We start from the raw sequence: 22429 nt of genomic DNA on the forward strand, positions 1-22429 counted from the left end.
AAAATGGAGAGAAATGCTCCATGCAAGCCACTTATCACACTGGGAAGAGCCTTAGGTGAAAAGCTGGACAAAGTGATTCTTACATCAACTTGATACTTGACATGGAACAAAGGATCTAATAAGGATGCATAGCACATAAAATACAAGATGAATAAGTCAACCTATTCCAACTCCTTTGTAAACAGGAAGGATATTGAACTCATCTTAATGTATTCTTAGCTTATTTTTTCTTTATACTATTTAAGTTTGCCTCAGAAGGTGACTTTTCACAAACACGCATAATAATAGAACAAAGGCCTCATGAATGCCATAATTTTATGGCTGCAGAATTTATCCTTAGAGGCAGCTGAAAATTTTGTCCACAGAAATTTCACCCCCTGGAAATTCACCCGCTAGCTTTTCAGTCTTTAGCACTTAGTCGGGACATTTTGTTAAAAACAATATTTTCCCTGGTTGCATTTTCCTCCTCCACAAGGAGGAGTCCAGTTTTCAGTGTACATGCTCCTGGCAAGTGCCAAACTTGAGTCTTGAAGAGCAGGAGCTTCTTGGGCAGTTTTCTTTGATTAGGACAAAACAGCTTGGAGGTCCTTCTCCTTCCCTCAAAGAAAGAAATCACGAACTATTCAATAACCATTCCCACCTAGACCTCTCCCCTTTCACCTATTCTCTCTTCTTACACTTCTCATTGCTGCCCCCTAGCACATACAAAATGGAAATACATAATTAATACTATTATATAGTCACTGGATCCTGTCTTAAGCAACCACTTGAGTGGCTGTTCAACAGAAAAGGTCTAATAAAGGTGAATAATTATTTTCAGTCTTAATGGGGATTTTTAAGGGTCATTTGAAGACAGGAAGTTGCAGAATAGTAGTCTCTAGTTTAACTAATTCCATTTTTAAAACACTTGCAGTAGTTTGAGATGCATACACAAATTCAGAATTTCCATCATGCCAAAAAATTCAGCTTGTGTACTGCAGAAGTCACGGGGCCTTTGCACAGAATACACAGGGATTTAAGAATAAGCCTTTGTACTCTCAGAGATATCTACTTAACTATAATTCCATAAATTAATTCTGCTGCCAACTACAGGAGTATGGCCTTTTCTCTGCAATTTAATTATATGTCATTCTTAATGTGATAAACATTCATGTGATTTTTTTTTAAACTTCCTCACACATCTCATGTTGCTTTCTTCCTTCCTTTGATAATCTGTCTCCTCTCAGACAGCTCATTACCCTCCTCCAAAAAAACAGACTGGAAATTCAAGTTCATTGGCAGACCTTGTATTCATACATGTTCAGCTTTCAAGGTGAGATATCATCTTATTCTACTTCAAGATTCAGAGAGAGAGAGAGAGAGAGAAAAGATGAGACAGAACAAAAGCATCTTTATCCATTATGATTTATTCTCTACAATACTTCATTAGAGGATAGAGTTCAATGATTTACACTCAGAAGTTATATAGCTAGGAGGCAACCAAGTGTAATACAAATAATTGGTCTGACATCTCTGCACTGAATGTCAAAAGAAGTCTCCTTGCTTTAAGGAAATAAAATTAAATTAACCAAAAAATGAAACATGTAGGTTCCAGAAATACAAACAGAAAACAGCACTACGTCTGTGAAGATTGCAGATGTTAACGTATTACGAAAAACAGGTAATCCTGTCCCAAAGTTAAAATGAACTTTCAGGATTTCTTAGACTTTTTTGTTCTTATAAACTGTAGCTATATGTGATATTTTGACCATAAAACTTTTCAGACTGAAATGGCCTCTATAGAGATTGGATGTTTAATATTATGAACAAGTTTTTAAGAACCTCACAGTGGAAACATTCTAACACTGACATCTCCAGTGATCAAAGACATTCTCCTGTAGTTACTGTAAAACAAGACAATGCATAATTGCAGCAAGGTAACTTCCCAGTGATGGTTATCATGAGAATAAACCCTTCTGGACCAAAAGGCATTCAGCTAAGGATGAGCAAAATCCAAACCATCTGACTATTGCTGAGACCCTCGGAAGAGGGGATTTTACCTGCTATCCAGCTGAGTTCTACAGCAACTGAAGGGACCTCTGCAGAGATGATCTTTAATCCTAGTGGTCAACATTTATTTTGGTTGCCCACTTCTTGTTAGGCAACTGAAAGGCCATATGTTTTCTTTCAGACTGGTCTCATCCTTATACATACCTGTCATCTAATGATCCAGAAAAGGGATTATTTCCTGAGAACCACTGTCCCTGCCAGAGATTTTTCTGAGATGATGTGATTACTGGCATGCTTTTCAATTGATTTCTAACTGGACCCCACTTGGGACTGATTCGGAGAGTGCCCAGTTCTCAGACAGCAGACTGGTATTTCTTGAGTCTGCTTGCTCTTCCACTCACAGCACCAAGATAAGAACACAGTCCATCTTTAACAGAGGCATTTTTATTTATAGACTGGGTGGGGGGGATGGAAGTGGGAGGGGTAAGGCTTCCCCACTCCCGAGCCATTCAGCCCACTTCAATCTAATGCAACCAGGTCACTCAGTCCTAAAGTTCTGTTCTTAAAATGGCAGCTAACCCACTCCCTCCTCTATTAAAATTCAATCCAATCCAGAGAACACAATACACTGTTAAAGACACAGATCAGGGCAAACATTTGAAAAAGAAACTATAGAGTCGTGTAACCAGGCACTATACGCCTGCATGACCTGTCTCACTAGTGTGCCCAGGGGTGAACAGCCTGGCACTACATACCTGCATGATCAGTCTCACTGAGCATGCTCAGGGGTAAAGTTTTAGCACCAATTGTTTTGTTTTTTTAAATCTTTAAAAATCAAATTATAACATAGAACACTTGAACAGTAATGAGTGTAGCCCTATGTATCAGTACTGATTGATGGTGGAGGTGAATGGTATGTCCAGACCGGACCCTGCCCCCTCCCCCATCAGTTCACGGCACCTAGGAGAGTAATTACAAATCACTCTAGTTTGTAACAAGACTGATTTATTCTCAGCAGCAGGAAATCGTGAAACAATCCCTTCATCTTCAAACTTGTTTCATCTACATCACAAGGGAAATGTGGCAATTCATAAGAATGACCCAGTACAGAAGCAAGGCTGGGACGATATTGCACAGATATCCAAAATAGGACCCCCTCCTTTTCCTCACATCTACATTTCCCCAAGAGCAGCACAACATGACACTGACAAGCAAAACTGCAGGGTTTTGTTCACTTCTTCAGAGGAATTAGAAGGAACAGCATGCACAGTTTTGAGGTTTCTTACAGACCCACTTCCCACATAAGGAGAGAACATGTGTAAATTTCTGGCTGGGAATATCAGACTGTTTAAAAAGCCAGCATTACCACACATTTTAGAGGATATATGCAATCAAATATCCATTAGTCCATTATGTTCTTAATCTGTGTTTTCTTTGACCATCCTTGCCTATTACCAAGATATTTGTAAGAAGCTTGTATAATCATTTTACAGTCCCTGATGATTAATTTAGAGGTGCCATAATCCAGTATTGAGGACATCATTCAGTGACTTGGGTAGGAGGAGTATGCAGACTGGATAAGATGCTTCCATTTAGTGGCAAATATCTTGTGTAATCAGCAGCGATGGGTGAGGAAATACAAAATGCACAGGAATTTAATAGGGTTTGAGTAAAACTGATATTTAAAAAAAAATTGCTTGGTGTGGCAATGACTAAATTGTGTTAGACAATGACTTACAAGCTAACCTACATAGCTTTACTCTGTAGACCTGCCTTGAACTGCAACATCAACAACTTTCATATCAGATCAATAGTCACCCTAGAGAAAGTGGCTGTCCTGTTGAAAGGAATGTCTCCGAGAGTGCTTGCTTGATTTAAACAACTTTCAGGCACTAGATTCATTTGTATGACTGCAATCAATGCCCTGCAAGAGCCCCCTCCCATTCCCCAATCCATCGTAGGTTCTACCACCAGTGTCTAAGGCAGTAAGGAAGCCTAGTTGTAATTGAGAGGAGATCTTCCAGGCAGACTCAAGTACCTCACCATTTCTGTTCAAAAGCAGGCTACATCATAAAACACGGTTTAAACCAGAAAACTGAATATGAACCAGAAGAAGAGGGCTGGAGAATTCAACTGACAGTGGAATCTGAGAATTAAAGCCTTCTGGGGTTTAAGCAATGGTTTCATTTGTAATACCATCCAAAGGGTGTTCACATCTTTAAATGGTTTCCATCCAGGAGGGGGGGGGTGCTATCCAGATGTTCAACCCTCCCCTTAACATGATGTCCACCTGTGATGTTTGGGGACTGTAATCAGCTCTTGATACACAACAAATACCAGAGATTAAAAAAAGAATTTAAAATAACCTAAAAATGTTTTGTTGGACTCCGTTGCCCAGACTGCCAGAGGAACGCTCCTACTTGATCTGGGGGGCTTTCATAATTAACAATTCAAGTTTCCAGAACGTAGGACATACAAGGACAGAGCAATCTGAAGTGGCACTTTCACTCCCAGGGGTCTTCTGCACCTCACTGCAATTCCTAGTCATGGAGCCCCAATCCAACTAAACCCCCATTTTGAGGGAAGGCTGAGATAAGGCTTGGGCCCCTGAAGTTCTGTCACACTCACATCATTCCCCCCAGGTCAGCTGGAAGGCAGACTTGGCAACGGAAGCTAGCATCATAAAATGGTGCAGTAATAGAAGTAACTGGACCAAGAAGAGGAGGCATCTGCCCCAATGATGTCATAGCCGTTGGTGGCAACTGGGGGGCGGGACTGGTCATGCAGCCGTGTGTCAGGAGTAATGATTGTAGAGGGGTGGGGCATGAAGAGTGCCATTCTGGAAACAATGCTGACGGGAAGCCATATATTCTGCATAACTGATTGTCACCTTCTCACTGCGGTACCTGGGAGGAAACAGGAAATAACAGGAAGTAACTACAGTACAATATTCATCAGCAAAAATATCAAGTGTGTACTTATTATCTTCACTTAAGTAGCATCACAACGGTTGAGCAACCTCACACAGAGCAAGATGGGCTCCGTGCCTGAAAAAATGTAAGTTGTGAGATTAGAGTGAAAGACTGAAGAAGTGCTTCATCCATCCTATAAGCAATGCCCAACATTTTTTCAAAGTTGGGTGCCTAAAATCAGGTTCCTAAACAAATATTTAGACACATGATCAACATGACCAGATTTTTAACAGTGAGACCTCTCAGATGTCAATGAGTACTCATCACCTTTGAGAATCAGGCTACTTTGATGCAGGTACCTATGAATTTAGGTACCTAACTTAAGTCATCCAAGCATGTAAGTTTTGGCCCATGATTCAAGAGAGGACACCAGTGACCTGTGCTAGTTTAGCACCAGTGACTGACAAAGATATTTGTTGCCTATAAACGGAATACTGTTTATATCAGACCATGCAAGTCCTTCTAGATAGCTCACTTTTCCACACACATTAGGTGTTTTAGCATCACATATTTCAACATCAGAGCCTGACCTGAGACAATCATAGTTACACATTTCAGGAAGTGGTAGTCCGGGACACTGGCAACAAGCTGCTAGTTTGCATTCATTACGCATGTTTGCTTTGAGAAAAGCCATAAGCAGAGGAGTTAAACTTTCAGGGAAACAGTAGAATGTATTTTCAAGTGTTATTCACCCCCGGTGTGAATTTAATTTTTAATATACTTGAAACATTTATGAAATGACTAATAAAGCTTCAAAGTAAAGGAGGGTTTCCTGATGAGTGTACATAGCTACTCTATGTTCCACCATCAGAATCCAAAAAATCTGAGGGTCCATTTTGGGAAACTTGTGAATTTCTACAATAGATAAGGCTTTGCTTCCATCCACACCATTTTACATCTGTACACAACAGCTGAAGGCAAGTCCATATTATCCCTGGTGTTAATGAATCTTCATCCAATCCCTTCCTTTGTTACTATAGCACATTTCTACTTCCTTGCTCTAGGGATAAGGGCTGACAAGAAGCAGAATGTCCCCATTTTTACCCAAAAAAACCATATCCTGCAGACACTGCTTCCTCCTAGCAGACACAAAGGGAATACAACCAACAGTGCAGTTGGGAGCATGGATAGGTGGGCAAGCCTGAAAACCAGCCTACTTTAAGGCTGGTTCCACTGTAAAAGAGCTTTACCTTCCTTACAGATATGCCATCCTATTGAGTAATATATGGACAAAAAAACCTTCAAAAACAGACTCCAACAAGAAACTGCTGAATTAGAATTAATTTGCAAACTAGACATGATTAAATTAGGCTTGAATAAAGACTGGAAGTGGATGGGTCATTACACAAAGTAGTCAAGTATCAGGGGGTAGCCGTGTTAGTCTGTATGTACAAAAACAACAAGGAGTCTGGTGGCACCTTAAAGACTAAAAGATTTATTTGGGCATAAGCTTTCGTGGGTAAAAACCTCACTTCTTCAGATGCAACACAAAATAGAACTATTCCCCCTACTGTTACTCACGTCTTCTAGTCAATTGTTGGAAATGGGCCATCCTGTTTATCACTACAAAAGTTTTTTTTTCCTCCTGCTGACAATAGCCCACCGTAACTGATTACACTGCTCTACAGCCAAAATGCTTCTGAAATAAATGTAGTCAAACTTTACTAATTCTGGGTCACTGAGAACGAAAATGATGCTTAAAATTGTTGATCGGCTCTAGTTTTCAAGATATGCTATTGGGTCAGTATATACGACCCTTGACTTGGGAATGGCGAAGGATAAGTGAGTTATAAAGGGAAGGGATCTCAATTTAAACCAGAAATGACTAAAATACATCTTTGACTGGATCTATGAATAAATCTATGACTGGGTTTGGACAGTACTTGCTTTTTAGGCAAAACAATGAATGATGCAATCTGAAGCTGGTATTGCGTCATACATGGTATGAATTGCATCATGTTATTCCTAGAAGTCACGGATGATGCAATCATAATGAAGCTTACATCACTCTGCTGAACAAATTGCCCTATATCAACTCTAGAAATCATACAGTGTTGTGCTCTCTTATTTGTCACTGTTTGATTTTGCAAAGGGACACATTTCTGTTTAGCCAAAGTGAGCAGAGATGCCTCGTACTTGTGTGAACAGTGCAGATAACTTCTGCTATGTTTGTGGTGAAGTGACTTTTGCATCACAAAAGCGCAGTATAACTACTATGGTTAAGAAAGCCTATCACCTTTATTTTGGCTGCAAAATTGGAGATCAGGACAAGAGGTGGGCCCCACACATACGCTGCAACACTTGTGCAACAAATCTTCGCCAGTGGTTGAACAGGAAAAGGAAATTATGCCTTTTGCAATGCCAATGATTTGGATTGAGCCAACAGATCATACCAGCAATTGTTACTTCTGCATGGTGCCTCCAGTTGGGAAAGGTGTGTCAAAGAAGAAAAAGTGGACTGTGCATTATCCAAACATTCCATCAGCTATACGCCCAGTACCCCACGGAGAAGGACTGCCGGTTCCTGATGCACCAGAATCATTCTCACTTGAGTCAGACGAGGAAGAGGATGAAACTTCTGGTCCTGAACCATCAATGTCACAGGACCCACATTTTCTCCCATCCTCCTCCTCTGAACCACACCTCATAACACAAGGTGAACTGAATAACCTTGTCAGGGATTGGAACTACCCAAGAGTAAGGCAGAGCTGTTGGGCTCCAGACTACAGCAGTGGAATCTCCTGGCAGGTGATGTTAGGGTTTCCATGTTCCGTGACCGTCAAAAGGATCTTGTCCCATTCGTCTTCATGGAAGGTGATCTTGTAGCCTGTAACAACATCGATAGTGTGATGGCAGCCCTTGTTCACGATCCAGATGAGTGGAGACTGGTCACTGATTCATTGAAGACGAGTCTTAAACTGTTTTACTGCCTAATGGCAATGTTTTGCCATCAATTCCAGTTGGTCATGCAGTCCATATGAAGGAAACCTATGACAACATGAAACAACTTTTGAGGTGCATAAACTAGGACCAATATCAGTGGCAGCTTTGTGGCGATTTGAAGGTTGTTGCTCTCTTGCTTGGTCTGCAGACTGGATACACAAAGTAATGCTGTTTTCTCTGCAAATGGGATAGTCGTGCAAGAGATTCCCACCACATCAAGAAAGATTGGCCACTCCGACAGTCATTGGAGCCTGGGAGGAAAAGTGTTCAGCATCCCCCACTTGTTCAATCAAGGAAGATTTTGTTACCACCCTTACACATCAAGCTGGGTCTGATGAAGAACTTTGTCAAGGCCATTGACAAAACACAAGCAGCTTTCAAGTACCTCCGTGGAAAATTTCCAAGGTTAAGTGAAGCTAAGATAAAGGAAGGTGTCTTTGTTGGTCCTCAGATTCGTGAACTTCTTCGAGATGATGCATTTGACCATGCACTGCGTGGCAAGGAAAAGATGGCATGGAAAGCCTTCCAGTTAGTGGCAATAAATTTTCTCGGAAACAACAAGGCAGACAACTACAGGTTGTTGGTGGAAAACCTCCTCAAGGCATACAAAAGCCTTGGTTGCAACATGTCACTAAAGATACATTTTTTGCACTCTCATCTAGATTTTTTTCCACCGAACTGCGGAGCAGTGAGCGACGAGCACGGCGAGCGATTTCACCAGGACATTGCAACAATGGAGAAACGCTATCAGGGCAGATGGAGCCCATCAATGCTTGCAGACTATTGCTGGACAGTGACAAGAGATGCTCCATTTAATGAATACAAGAGACAAGCCAAGAAGTGCCGAGTAGACACTGAATAGGACTAAACTATGTACATAATAGTTTTTTGCCTTTTGTTTCATAATAAATTTTATTTATATAACCCTTTTGCTGATTTTTAAAGTGTTACACGAACAGGACAGGTGAAATATTATCATGTAAAGCAACCATAAACACATGAAAAGACCTAGGTTTACAATTTATGATTAAAACTCTACTATCTACACAATATACATAAACATAAAATGTAAAAACTTAAATATCTTAGAAACAGTAGCCAATCAGTTGTTTTAACTGTCATATTTGAACTCAGCACATGGAAATACATAATAAATAGCACATTTTATCTCTGAAGCAGACGACTTCTCAAAAATTGTAGACCAGAGTTACGCTCATTATAGTTGGTATGGCAACACCCATTTTTTCATGTTGTGTGTGTGTATATATATACACACACACACACACATATAATCTTCCTACTGTATTTTCCACTGCATGCATCCAATGAAGTGGGTTTTAACCCATGAAAGCTTATGCTTAAATACATTTGTTAGAATCTAAGTGCCACAAGTATTCCTCGTTCTTTTTGCATCTACCTTATGTTAGCTTAGTGACTTCTACTTCTTTTAATCTTTCACCTTGATAAATGTCAAGTAAATTTAGAGGCGGTAAAATTTCATTTGGAATTTGCTCACTTGCAGGTGCCCAGCTCCATAACTTCTGCATGAACTGAACATGTTATACTGTGTTGCAATATAAACTCTCTACCTCATGTATAACATTTACGATGCTGGCCTTCAACCTACACCTCTCATCTGAACGTGGCATGTCAATATTGGTATCAAAGGCAAGCAGAAAACGGATTGTTTTTGAAACCAATAATATACTATCTGATTAAGTTAAAACTACAAAGCTGTTAGCTTACCTGGTGAGTTTAATTGTTTTCCTAAAGTCATTGGTAATCGGAGCCTTAAATCCACCTTTCCTGAGCAAGGAGTCTATGGTCTGGATCTGATCCCAGTCTGTTGAGAAGTAACAGCAAGGGGGATTATTATTTTAGTATACAGCCGCATTGTAAAGAAAAGGAAGAGACAAACAGGGCTGTAGAAAACCAGAAAAACCAGTGCTGACAAAAAACGGAACATACAGCAGGTTACAGACTGAGCCTTATAAACACACTGAGTGAGTTGGACATGCATGGTCTCATACTTGCACACTTATCTACACACACTCCAACCCTTCTAAAATCCTAGGGGAACTGTAACTCCTGTAATATAGCAGCTTAGTGTTCTTCTGGGAAGGTCTCCGCCCTGCTACTGCTGCATGGACCGCTGACCCATTTCTCCATGCTCAAGTTTAGTTGTCTAAATCTTAAAATAATACCTAGCTCTTATAGAGTTGAATTTGGATCAGCCTGATGGTCTAGTGACAACACAGTGCACTGCTGTGTGAGAGATCAGAATTAAAATTCCTACCTTGGTCTTTTACCCCAGGACCAGCAGGATGTGACAACTCAACTCTGCAATGTGGAGGAAAGGAGGCAATATTTTGTGCAGTTACAATGGTGGCCATTGCTAGTTGAGTGGGAATTGTGCTCAAAGGGTGCCTGGTTCCTGCCCTCATCTAGAGGAGCTACATTAGCAAGAATGAGGAGAAAGTCTCTCTCCTGTTGGAGTGCTGGTGCTGTGTGGCCTGCAGATATCCTTGGTGGTGGGAGAAACATGAAAGAGGAAACATGCAACGCTGAATAAACCTGAAAGGTCCAAACTTCAAGATCCTCCACTGCTTAAGTCCAGGATCCTTTTCACCCTAAAGGACTCAATTGTGTGTGTACATGGGAGGGGAAGAAGGGCCAGATGAAAGCCAGACAGCAGTGGTGTAGAGTGTCTATTAGCCACATGATGTTTGGTGTTTGTGGCTCTAGTGGAAGGCCTTTCACAGCTATTGCAATCTAGACCCACAATCCTTAACTTTAAATATGCCATTTCTGTGACAAGATGAACTGCCATATATGGCAGCCATCTGAAACCCACCTTGTTCCTTAGCAACCTCAGGTAAGTACGTGGCTGTACGTTTGACACCTTTCTCATTGATGAACTCTATTCTGATCCCATGGATCCCAACCTACAAATGGAAATGAAAAGCCAAGTGAGAGGTATTTGCTGGGATTGAATCCCTGACTGACTTATCTTCATCAAAGCACAATGCATCACTGTGCCAGTCTGGCCACATTCCTGCCATGGTAAAGGACCTTCTCTCTCTCCCAGGCCAGCCTAACCAAAGGCTTCCCCAGATGGGCAAATGGCCCCCTGCCTCTTCTTCCAGGCCAGCACAACCAATCTTCCTGCCTCCTCTCCTGGGCCAAACTAGGCCACAGACTTCTAACAGGGCAAAGAGCTTCCCATCTCCTCTCCTGGGCCAGCCAGGCCATGAGTTCCTGTAGAGGAAGAGTCACACCAGCAGACTACACCCACAAGCCACAAACTTTGGCAAGTCCCTCTTCTTTATTTCTCCTTATAAAACGAATGCATTTCCATGTACTGTCTCCCTAGCATTCTGGCACCGATTGGCTCCTTAGGACCTAAACGATATCTTCCTCTAATCCCTAATGTCCTCATATTCCACCAAATTGTCTCTAGATTCCCATAAAACCAGCCACATCCTCACCTCCCTTAACCCCCCAATTAGATCCCTTCCCAACCACAACAGGACTATTCATCCATCATTTAACTGGTCTCTTTCCTGTCTCCTCTTGTTTTCCATCCCCAGTTCCTCTGAGCCCAGTTATAACATCCATACACCCTTGTAATGAAGGAGACACATTACCATGTACTAACCCGAACCCGAATGGAACGAGAGAGTGATGCAGAGTTCCAAATGCACCTGTTCTCACCTCCCAGTCCAGGTAGTCACTGGCATCCTCAAAGTTAGTGAGGAGGGAGACAGAGCAGAAAAGTTTAGGCAGCTCCTCACGGGTCAGGGGGGGAAATCGGCTGTCCTTAAGTGCACTACAGAGGGACAGAAACACATGGCCTAAAACCAACACTGCATCAACATTTCAGACACACAGAGTCATTACATTTAAAACCTGCCTGAGATTACAGAAAAGTTTCTCCAGTCACAAGAGGTGGAAGACATTGTAAGTAATCCTATCCTGTTATCTTCATATTATGTATCCAGAGACCTCAACTTGGTTCACTAGAAGATACAACAGAGCCTCTCTGGATTTGTAAAGAAATAGTCGCTTTGGCAAGAGAACTGAAACTGAATTAACCACCAAAACGTGCAGGCTGCGGGCACATTCAGCATGTAAATAAGTTTGAAATTACCTTTAAAAAAATTAAGAGGTCAAGCAAAATCCAGATGTCACAGATAACAGAAGACTCAGCTGTTGCAGAGATGGTCCATAAGGTCCCTGGTATGTCACGTTTTTTCAACTATCGTGCAGTTCTGAACGTTTCTTTTATTATGAAATGTATAAAATTATACAGATTTATAAATCTAATAAAATTTCTCTGATGCGTTGAATCCTCTTTAAAAACAGAGGTCTTTAGCACATTAGGTTGGTCTCAGAATCACTTCATTTTCAGTGTTATTACCTGGTTAATGTGTATTCCCTGAGTCCTGAATGAAGATTCATGGCTGAGAAGGTTCCAATGCAGCCACGAAGCCGCTTGTCTCGCCCCGTCTTCCACGTCACAAAAAGCGGACTGAAAAGGCAAAACAAACACACACTAGCCTCAAAGAATCCCAGCCTTGGGGGAGACAAGCAAAGTGTGAAAAAGCAAGTGTGTGCTAACTCTGATAAGCACCAGTGTGCCATCAGTTACCCAGTAATTTTTGTTAAAGGCATTTCCCACCTCTTTTCAGTATCTGTAGACAGATCAGTATCTGTCACCTTTTCCCATGAGCAGCAGAGTTGCTTAACCCCATAGGCTGCCTCTCTGTGCAAGTCTCTGAATTCTTGGTATTGTCCACTAGTTTATACACAAATCCACAACAAACTAACATAGGTGAAACAAACACCTATACATTTATAGCATGCCTTTAAAACTGAAGGACGCCAAAGCGCTGCACAAAAAGCACACACTTAGGGTTGTGAAAAAAGCTTTTCTTCAGGGAAAAAACAAACCTAGATTTTTCTGGGTTATGTCCAAGTTCTGACGTCTGGATCAAATCCCCTAGGAAAATTTTTATTCATTACTCCTTTTGCCTATGTTTCATTTGATTTATATTTATGGAGATTCTCTCCTGCTGAACAGACATTCTTGACTGAACAAAAACAAAATACTACATCATCCCACCCTCTTACACAGTTTTATTGCAATTTTTCACACCTTTCCCCCCCAAGAATTTATATGAACATATTTGCAGGGAGTTTTTTTAATTAATTTATTTTTTTGGGGGTGGGGGGGTTGATATGAGAAACAGTAGGCTCTAATTTCAATCTGTGAATAAATTAACTCCTAACTTTTTTAGAACAGGAAAATGATGATGAGATTGTCAAGGTTTTCATTATACCTTTCTTGTTTCTCAGTAGGCCCAGATGGGAAGCCTGCAGGGGGAAGAGGAACAGAAATGGGTGGAGTCATTGGTGGCTGGAGAGGAGGTTGTGATTAGTGGGTGGAATAGTCTCATTAGCTGTTGGGAGAAGGGAAAGTTTTTTTGAAGGGCTGAGAGGAGGTATAAGGTCGTGAACTGTTAGGGGTTTGCTAGAATCTATAAACTTCTAGAAAGTTGGGCAGGGCATCTGATAATGTGGAGCTACACATAAAGCTGGGTAGCTAACCTTATTTTTCCAGGCTTCACAGTATTGAATTCAATCGGTCACTTTTAATTCTAACCAGAATAAATGAGAAAGGCGTTAAACTAATGTTTCAGAACAAGTGATTAGTTGATACTAAACATCAGTGTACGAATTTCTCAGATTGAATATGTCTAAAGATGAAAAATGGTGGAAGAGAAGAGTATGGACTGAAATAATGAAAGCAATTTTTCTAAAGAAAAATCTAAACACTGTCAAGAGTTGTGAATGAATAAAGTTAAAAAGGATTCATTCTCATATCAAAAAATGCAGAAAATTGTTTTTTTTTTTTAATTTTTCAAAAGGTGCCGTTGGAAGAAACGTTGTCTACTGAAGTGGAAGAGCAGAATCCTGATGAATCTGTTGATCCTCCAAGTGAGACATTTTCAATTACCAAAACCACCATAATGTTTTGCTTAGGGAACAAAAATAAATGAAATTGTGAGCACTTCTCAAGTACAGTCATGTAAACTTCTGATGTACAGGTGTTTAAAACACTATTTAAAATCCAATGAGGAAAGCAACACCCAATAACATCCCTGAGCAACAATGGAATTGCCATATTGGATCAGAGAAGTCAGTCACCATTAGTTCAGTATCCTACCACTGACGGTGGCCAGTACCAGACACAGTTCCAGAGGAAGGAGCAAGAAAGACTCAAGTGGCAATTGTGGAATAATCTGCCCAAACAGGAGGTTGAAAAATTCTTCCACAACCATTAGCAACCTGGTTGAATGCAAAGAAACACAGGATTGATGGTTTGAGCAATGCTTGGTGGAACTCTCAGGAGAATGCATCTCTACATTTCCATCCAGATACTGCATACTGAAACTGGCAACGAGCATGTGGAAAAACATAATACACATTTCACATAACAGACTCTATAGAGAGGTACTAAACTTGCAAAAAGAGATGTCTGAGGAATTTAACAGACTACAGGCTGATGACCTTACTGCCACAGACTCAGTGGAAATTTGGCTTGATCTAGTGAATACTGGAACCGCACAAGGACAAATTAAAAAAAAATAAACAAATCAGAAACGCTCTGGAACCCTTCCTTTACTTAGCTAACATGACACTGATCCCAAAGAGAAAGGTCACAGGTTGAGCCCAGAAAAAGAGGGAGAGGCTCCATGGTTGATGGAACATAATTCTGAGTTAGTTCCGTCTTTTCTAGGATTGAAATTGAAGATGCATATTTCTACCCAAAATCTATGTTTTCAATGAACCTGCATTGTGGCTTTTTTTCATCAATATGATGGAAATATAATCACAGAGGACAGGATAGTTGAATTCAGAATGGTGTCAATTTTTAGAAGACCAGCATACCTGATGCTGTACCGCCAAAATCAATTGTGCATGTTTTTAGTACATTCACATTGCTTTGTTCAAAACTTCTTAAAATAATGCTGATGCTGAAAAAGGATATAATTTGGTAAAAGTATCCTGGTACCAGAGGACAGACAAAATATAGTTAGGCTTCACTAATTAGCAAACTAGGAACTTGATTATGGTATTCTTGTTGGTTTCCTAATTTTTCATTTTATAACAAGGACATCTACTTTACCGTTTGTCTAGCATACCTGTCTGTCCACGTGACCTGGTCACTATTAGTGCATACCTTTGTCTCTTGTCTATACCTCTTAATTATAAGTTAACAGAGTGAAAAGGACACCATTGCAAATTACTTCTGTGTTTTTAGTCTAATTGCTTTGAGCACTTGACACCACTTGGTTTTATATAGTCTATTACACTTCTGTCTCATGCCCCAGCATGGCAACATCATCCCATAGAGGGAACCTATGCCCATGCTCTTCTGAAGGGCCTGAGAGAGAGCGTTTGCTAGTAGCAGCAAAGCCAGGGCTTTGGAGTTGTGCTCCGGAGCAAGCTCCAGGCAAAAACCTGCAACTCCACTGCTCCACACTCCCGCTCCAGGCTCCGCTCCAAAGCCCCGGAAGGAATAGCAAGCAAGCACTTGCACTGAGTAAGGGGAAGGAGGAGATAGGCCCACAGATGTGATGTTCTGCTCTTTTTAGGATCTTTATAAGTATCACCTTAGGAACAGAAAAACCCTTATTAAAAAAGAGCAATTTTAAGAACAAGATGTACTATCAAAAACTTGAATTATTTAAAATTAGTCAGCTGAACAGTGCCTTTTAACTCTAAAGTGTTCTGTAACAGAGTTTGTGTGAAAGAGGTTATACAAAATAAAGTTGCATTATTGACTTGGGAATAGACAAAACAATACAGCTCATCTTCCTATTCCAAGCAGCAAGCACCAAACAATGAGCAGATTAATATATACTTTTCTAAAAGAAACCCTGAGATCCCAGGGAATGACAAGGAAATATTTAGATTTGGATATTACCAGCAACTATTTTATAGTCTAGCCTAGACCATTTCTCTGCTCAAATGTATTTATAGTGCATTAGAGTACAGTATGCAGCCAGAATCCTTATGTGATGACAACTGCACAGATACACAACCTATGTCATGTGGATGCCACATATTGATAACGGAATGGGGGTGGAGGCATCCAGTCTATTTAATAAGTCTAACAGGCTTAGCTATTGACAAAGGTGAATGGGTACTTTTACATAAATTTTACATTAATGTAAATTAACATTAAAAATTAAAGCAATTTATTTTTATCCACTTTTGGTGGTGACTCATCTGTGCCACACCCCCTCTTTAAGGATTCCCACAGAGATGAATTCTCAGCCCACTGTTCTTTTCTATCTGCTTCTTTGTCAGATTTGACACCTGTAATGTCTTGTCATCCATGCGCTCTGCTTGCCTTGACTAAGTAACCTTGGGGTTCCTCTCAACTTCCTCAGCTAAACCTCACAGATGGAAATGCTTGAGGAGTATCCTCACAGAACTAAACCATCTCCTGTCTTTTTCTCTTAGACACCTTCTTTGTTCATAACCTTGGTGTCATCCCTGAATCAGGACTCTCCACCTCTTCTATAGCTGCATATCTGCCTAACACCATCTCCACAACATTGCCCATTTACACCATTACTTTGATTCCTCCAAATCTTCATTATCTCACTGACTATTGCAATTCTCTTGCCCATCCTCTTACACATACAAAGAATCACCATTGTCTCACCCAATCCTCAACCAACTTCAACTGGCTCATCCTTTATTTCAGGATGGATCCCTTGTTTTCAATAACCTTCCACTGACTTGCTTCAACCTACTTCTGACACAGTCTATTCTCCTACCACTCACCAAGCAGCAGCCTCATCCCTTCACAAAATCAGCATGATAGGCATGAAGGTTGGTTTCACTGCAGTACCTGCCACACGATGTTGGCTCCCTACCCCACCCTCAAACTTACCATCTTATTTTAAATGTCTTCTGAAAAGCTCCATACCACTTCTGTTTCTCTTACTCTATTTTAACCCTTTTGTACAGTTTCCATGAAAGGCATTATACAAGTTAAAGCTGCATTGTGCTTTAATGAGGGTGATATTACTGTATAATTAAGTTCTTTCAGTGAGGAATCAAATCACAGTAGAGGGAAGTTGGGATGCTTTATCGTAAACTGGGATTGTACATCTTGGTAAGGGATATATTGCATTATCTAGCCCATTAGATAGGGAGCTGAAGCTTCTGGGTAAGCCTATTGCTCTTCCCACAGAGAGTTTCCAAGTTTAACATTTGCCTTCTATTAGTGTGACAAATGGAAATGTCATTCCCTAAATGCCTACTTATGTCCAAAACAAATCAGATACGAGTTTTACTCCCTACTTATGGTCAATCTTTTTGGTTTTGATTTTAGATCATCCTACAAGCAGCACAATAACCCCCTTGTATTCCTGAACACTAGTTTGCCTGTTTTCCAAAGATCCCTTCTCCCTCCCCACCAAGTCAGAGCCCTGGGTGCTGGACTGTCAGGTTTCTTCCTGCACATACGGGTTTACTCACTAGGGATCATTGGTAAATCGAGGAAGTCGTGGCTGAGGGAAACCATAGAGATGACAGTAGAGTACGTCAAAGCAGTAGCAGCACATCTCTGCTGTCACTACAAGGTTCTTGGTACTGTTGGCAGTTCCGTTAGACCGAGAAAGGGGGCTCAGAGCTCCTGAAGTGGGATTCATTCGAGTAATTGGGGAATTTGCAGGGCCCAAAGTTAAGTCAGATATGTTCTCCCTTCCATTGCTCCCATCTGCATGCTGGTGGTTCTGAAGAGGACCCGAACTTGAGCCTGGCACAGTTGTAGCCTGATTCCCGTGACTGTGTGTTCCACTCCCAGACAATTTGGGTTTCTTTACCCCACAACAGCCTGCTGCCAACTTGGGCTCAAGTGGAGGAACACAGCGTCTTTTTCCCATCCTGATTCAGCACTTGCTGCCTGGAGCACTGCAGAACCCTGGCAAAAAAAGCAATATAAAAGATTGTTACACTAGGTAAAAAAGCAAGAGTGTCTTCCTCTCCCCTATTGAGATATTAGACAGGTTCATTTTTTGGGGGGGAAATGACAGAGCAACACACTTATAGATACAAAACAACACCCAAATCATTGTACAGAGAGTAGGCGTTTCAGTGCAGAGTGGCAGTGTACATAAACCACTATCTCCACCTGATCACACTAATAACATGATTGGCGAGGCTTACTGTATATTTTAAAAATAAAAGTAGGAAAATCAATACAAGAAAAATCATTTGGCCTCCAAGCAGGAAGTGAAATAGAAAAAAAATGCTAGGACTCTAGTCACATCCCACTTGGCTCCCTTCATTCCCTTGGGGATCATTCTTTCACCTACCGGCTACTGCCTCTCCCTAAATGGCTGTTAGCCCTGCATGTGGTGGGTTCCCCCTCCCCCACTCTCCTAAAGGATGTGGTCCACAGATCTTTTCTCGCAAGTCTCTTGAATGCCAGGCTGTTGGCTTTCCTCCCCTTGATTCAACTCAGGCCTGGTCAATATGTGTCAAGAAGAAAAGGAAACTGCCACCATAAACTGATGTTTTATAAAAAAAAGCCATTACTGCAGACTCCAGCACAGCCACACCAGGACTAGAACCACCAGCTAAAGGAAGCTGATAATGTTTGCACACATCAAATGCCAGCAATACAGACTCAAACCAGGGCTCATGGATAGGAAAGACTATAGGTGGATATGTACCAGGTAGGGAGTAGCTTTAAGCACAGTGTATACCCAGCATAAGAGAAGGAAATGGAATATCAGCCATGGGGGAGGAGGTAGAATTTACCATGGTCAGAGGATGTGGTGGGGGTGCAGAAGAAAACACTCGTACACTCACAAGATGTAGGGAGGAAAAACTGAGTGCAGGCTCATGCACCCCAGGAAGGAGCAGACTGAATGTAGGCAAAGAGATTGGGCTCCTGTGCAAGAGGGTCAGGAAATGATTGAGGGTCAGCATGCACAAGGGTGAGGACTGAGTGTGGGGGAATAAGAATCTATGTAGATAAGTACATGGTCCCATCACCATAATATCCAAACATATCAAATTTTAATGTGTTTATCCTCACAACACCCTGTGAGATAGGGAAGTATCAGCCCCAGTTTTCACAATGGGGAACTAAGGCATGGAAAGTCTAAGTGATTTACCCAAGGTCAAAAAGGAAGTGTAGCAGAGTCAGAATCAAACCCAGGTCTCTGTTTGACAGGCCAATGCTTTGACCACTGGACCATTCTTCCAATTTCCAAATATTCAAGTGGTGGGTGAAATGAGTGCACACACACAGGCTGGGAGGAAAAGAACCAATTTGGTACATAGCTGATTAGACTGTTTTTTCAGGGAAATTCCCTTTCCCTCTCCTACAACCAAGAACAATTTAAGTTCTAAAGAGATATTTTAGCTGCTACAGGACTGTTGTGCTATCCCAAAATGGAACACGATTGGTTCGGGATGTTTGTGAGTTGTTCTCTCTCTCTGTGGACTACTTCTGCTTAAAGTGTTTAATTAAATTGCACAGGTATGTGATGTGTTATCTTTCCCATACAACTATGCCAATACACCTCCATCCTGACCTGCAACAGCCCAATGTCGCAGTCCAAGTTTGGTTTTGAGCAGTGACCACTCATCCTCCCCAATTGCTTTGTGAACAAATGAAGACTAGAGTGATACCAAGATTATTTTCATTTGTGACCTAATCTAGAATTTGACTGAGTAGAGATAAAGGCACTAGCTTTCTTCAAAGCAGGAGCCGCCTTTTAATGTGTTTGTAATGCACCAAGGAGCCTCAATCTGGATACTAGTGTAATACAAATGAACCAAGTCACACCACATAGCTCTCGCTTTATCACTCTTAAATTCACCACATATATACCCTGCCCCATTTACATATTAGACTACATCTTTTGAGAGCAGCAGCAAGACTAACAGTGCATGCTCAAGAAACCCTTGTTTCAGAGATTGGGCACTAGAATCTTGGCGTTTCCAGCCATTTAAACAACATATCCCTTAAAAGCACAACATTTGGTCATCCTGCCACGTTAGTTTATGATGCAGAGTTGACAAAACATGAAAGCACTTTCTGTTTATCCAGGAAGGCAACTTTGGGGTGTTGGCATATTGTTTCTCTTTGTGCTACGAATATAGGTTAGTGCAAAGAAATAGGAGCTTACTATCTTGTTGTATTAGCATGAGGTCATACTTACTGAAAGCAGAAAACTTGTATTGCCAAGAGAGCAGCAGCGTGTGGGGGAAGCTACTTAATATCAGGAATGAATTCTCTTTTCTCAGGTCCCATTCCTATTCCCCAAATCTGAAAGGGAGGATTTCAGGGATTGTGTGTTACAGATGAGGCTGAAGTTATAAAAAGGTCATTACATGAAGACAAGAATTGTACAAAAGGATTAATGGAAGCTAGAGACTGGACAGGAGTCCACTCCTAACTACCAGGCCTAGCCGATATATGGGAAGAGATGGATCAGGTGAAGTCGCTAACAAAGGCGGGGTATCTATCAATCACCATGTTCCCTGGACCTCTTGCATATGCTGCTGTCTGGGTATAATATAAACTCATGCAGAAGTCAGCATGCAATGAACAGATGCTTTAGTGGAGGCACTGTTTTTGATACAATATCAGACAGCATTTCACCTTAGTTAAACTCTGCCCTGGACCAGGAACTGCCTTCCCACCCCTCAGGAAAGGGCACGACAGACATAGAGCAACCAGGTGCTTTCAATAAACTCCAATTACTCTAAATACCCCAAGACATAAAACATGGGGAATCTGCAAGGACTGGCAGGGGTAGGGTGGAGATGGAGCAGGTGACAGTGCACGTGCAGTGAGACAGGCAGGAGGAACTGGCAGGGGAGAAGTTGGCCTAAGAGGCAATATAGCACATGTGGGGGAGGGAAAGAGTTGACTGGGCAAGTGGGGAGGAAGCAGGAGGTGTGGGGGTTTAGGTGGTTGGAGATGACCAGGCGGGGAATGATGGGGACAGCAGGTGATCAGTTAGGAGGGCAAGAAGTGGCTAGTGGGGCCTAAGGGAAGGAAGGTGACTGGGCAGGTGATGGGACAAGAGATGACCAGATGGGGAAGAAAGCAAGAGGTGACCGGGCGGGGGCAGAAGATGTAAGGCCAGGGGAAAGGAGGTGATAGGGAAGCAAGTGACTGGGGGATGGGTAAAGGAGATGATAGAACAGCAAGTGATGTAAGGTGGGGGGAAGGAGGAGACAGGGGAGAGGCTGGTTGGGCAGCAGAAGGTGACCAGCAGGGAGGGCAAGAAGTGGCCAGTGAGGGCTGGTGGCAGGTAATGGGGCAACTGATATAGGGGGGAGGGGGGAAGGAGAGAGATGAGTGGGCAGAAGGTGACCGGGGAGGGAGTGGGAAAAATAGGTGACCGGGCAGGTGACCAGGGTGGGAAAGGAGATGACAGGGGAGGGGCTAATGGGGCAGCAGCAGGTGACCAACTGGGAGGGCAGGAAGTGGCCAGAGGGGGCTAGGGGAGGAAGGTGACTGGCCAGGTGATGGGGCAGGAGATGACCGGGGCGGGGGCAGCGAGGCAGCTTCTCGCCAACAGGCGGCGCCCGAGGCCGCTAAACTTTCCGGGACGGGGGCGCGCGGGGCTGCACAGAGACACCCCCCCGCGTCCCGGCTTAGGGCGGGGATTTAACCTCCACAGCCCCGCGCACCGGGAGGGGGCCCGGCTCCCCCAAGCGCAGAGGCCGCGGTGGGTGGGGGCCTCGCCGGGGACTTTCCCACCTTCTCCTCCGGCCCCGGCGCCGGACGCGGCTTCTCTGCCGTCTCAGCCCAGCCGCCGCCGCTGCCTCCCCTCCGCCGCCTCCTCCCGCTTCATGGAGCCATGGGCTGGGCAGGGGCTCCCCGGAGAAGCGGGCCCGGCGGGGCGGGGGGGGCCGCACAGCGAAGCCGGGGCGAAGAATTCCCCAAGCCGCCGTGCAGAGGGGCTGGAGGACTGGAAGGGAGCGAGGCAGCACCCAGGTCCTCCCCTATCCCAGAAGCCTCCTCCCTGACAGTGAGGTAATAGGGGAAGAATGTGCACAGTCCGCCAGTCTCCCATCGGCCCCGCGGCCTTGGCCCGACCATAGAGAAGAAGGGATAGTCTTTCACAAAGAAACCATAGATGCCAAATATTTCCGCTTTGCATCATGTGACCTCGCCAGAGGCACGTGACTCTTCTAATAATAATGAGTTAAAATGGCTTTTCCTCCTCCCCATCCAGTGTGAACCGTTGGCTTGGGCCATTGGCTGATGGAAGGGCCTGACTCACGCGGTGTGAATTCTGCTCTTTCATTGGATAATGGACACGGTCGGAGGAAGGCGCGCGTTTGGGGGCGGAGAAGGGCATGCGCACTAGAACTGAGGGTGGGCAGTGGTGTCTGCTCTGAGCTGTATAGGTGGGCGCCTCGGATTCCGCTGTGTAGGCAGGGGCTAGGCCAAGCTCCACGCGACAGCC

The 22429-nt window shown here is 42.8% G+C and overlaps 1 protein-coding gene and 1 long non-coding RNA gene across 5 annotated transcripts in view; one reads left to right on the forward strand and one right to left on the reverse strand.

The window, feature by feature from the left end:
* Positions 1-16178, forward strand: part of LOC117883086 — a 41168-nt gene extending 24990 nt beyond the window's left edge. The window contains exon 3 of the long non-coding RNA XR_004647180.1: positions 13835-16178. This is a non-coding gene — a long non-coding RNA (uncharacterized LOC117883086). The remainder of the gene's footprint in view (positions 1-13834) is intronic.
* Positions 1389-21992, reverse strand: AMMECR1L (AMMECR1 like). 4 transcript variants are annotated; one of them, XM_034782058.1, is made up of 8 exons: positions 21718-21991; positions 20165-20271; positions 17466-17910; positions 12325-12435; positions 11619-11733; positions 10759-10849; positions 9651-9747; positions 1389-4895 (listed from the first exon to the last, which is right to left on the reverse strand). In XM_034782058.1, exons 3-8 carry the CDS (start codon positions 17870-17872, stop codon positions 4784-4786), a joined length of 933 nt encoding a protein of 310 aa, XP_034637949.1. In that variant the 5' UTR covers positions 17873-17910; positions 20165-20271; positions 21718-21991; the 3' UTR covers positions 1389-4783. The 4 variants fall into 4 exon arrangements, with proteins under 4 accessions (XP_034637949.1, XP_034637952.1, XP_034637951.1 ...); XM_034782061.1 differs by lacking the exon at positions 10759-10849 and having other exon boundaries at positions 11609-11733; positions 21718-21992; XM_034782060.1 differs by lacking the exon at positions 20165-20271.
* Between the last annotated feature and the right edge of the window lie 437 nt (positions 21993-22429).

The sequence above is a fragment of the Trachemys scripta genome, chromosome 9 (genome assembly GCF_013100865.1).
Source record: "Trachemys scripta elegans isolate TJP31775 chromosome 9, CAS_Tse_1.0, whole genome shotgun sequence".
Lineage (NCBI taxonomy): Eukaryota > Metazoa > Chordata > Testudines > Emydidae > Trachemys > Trachemys scripta.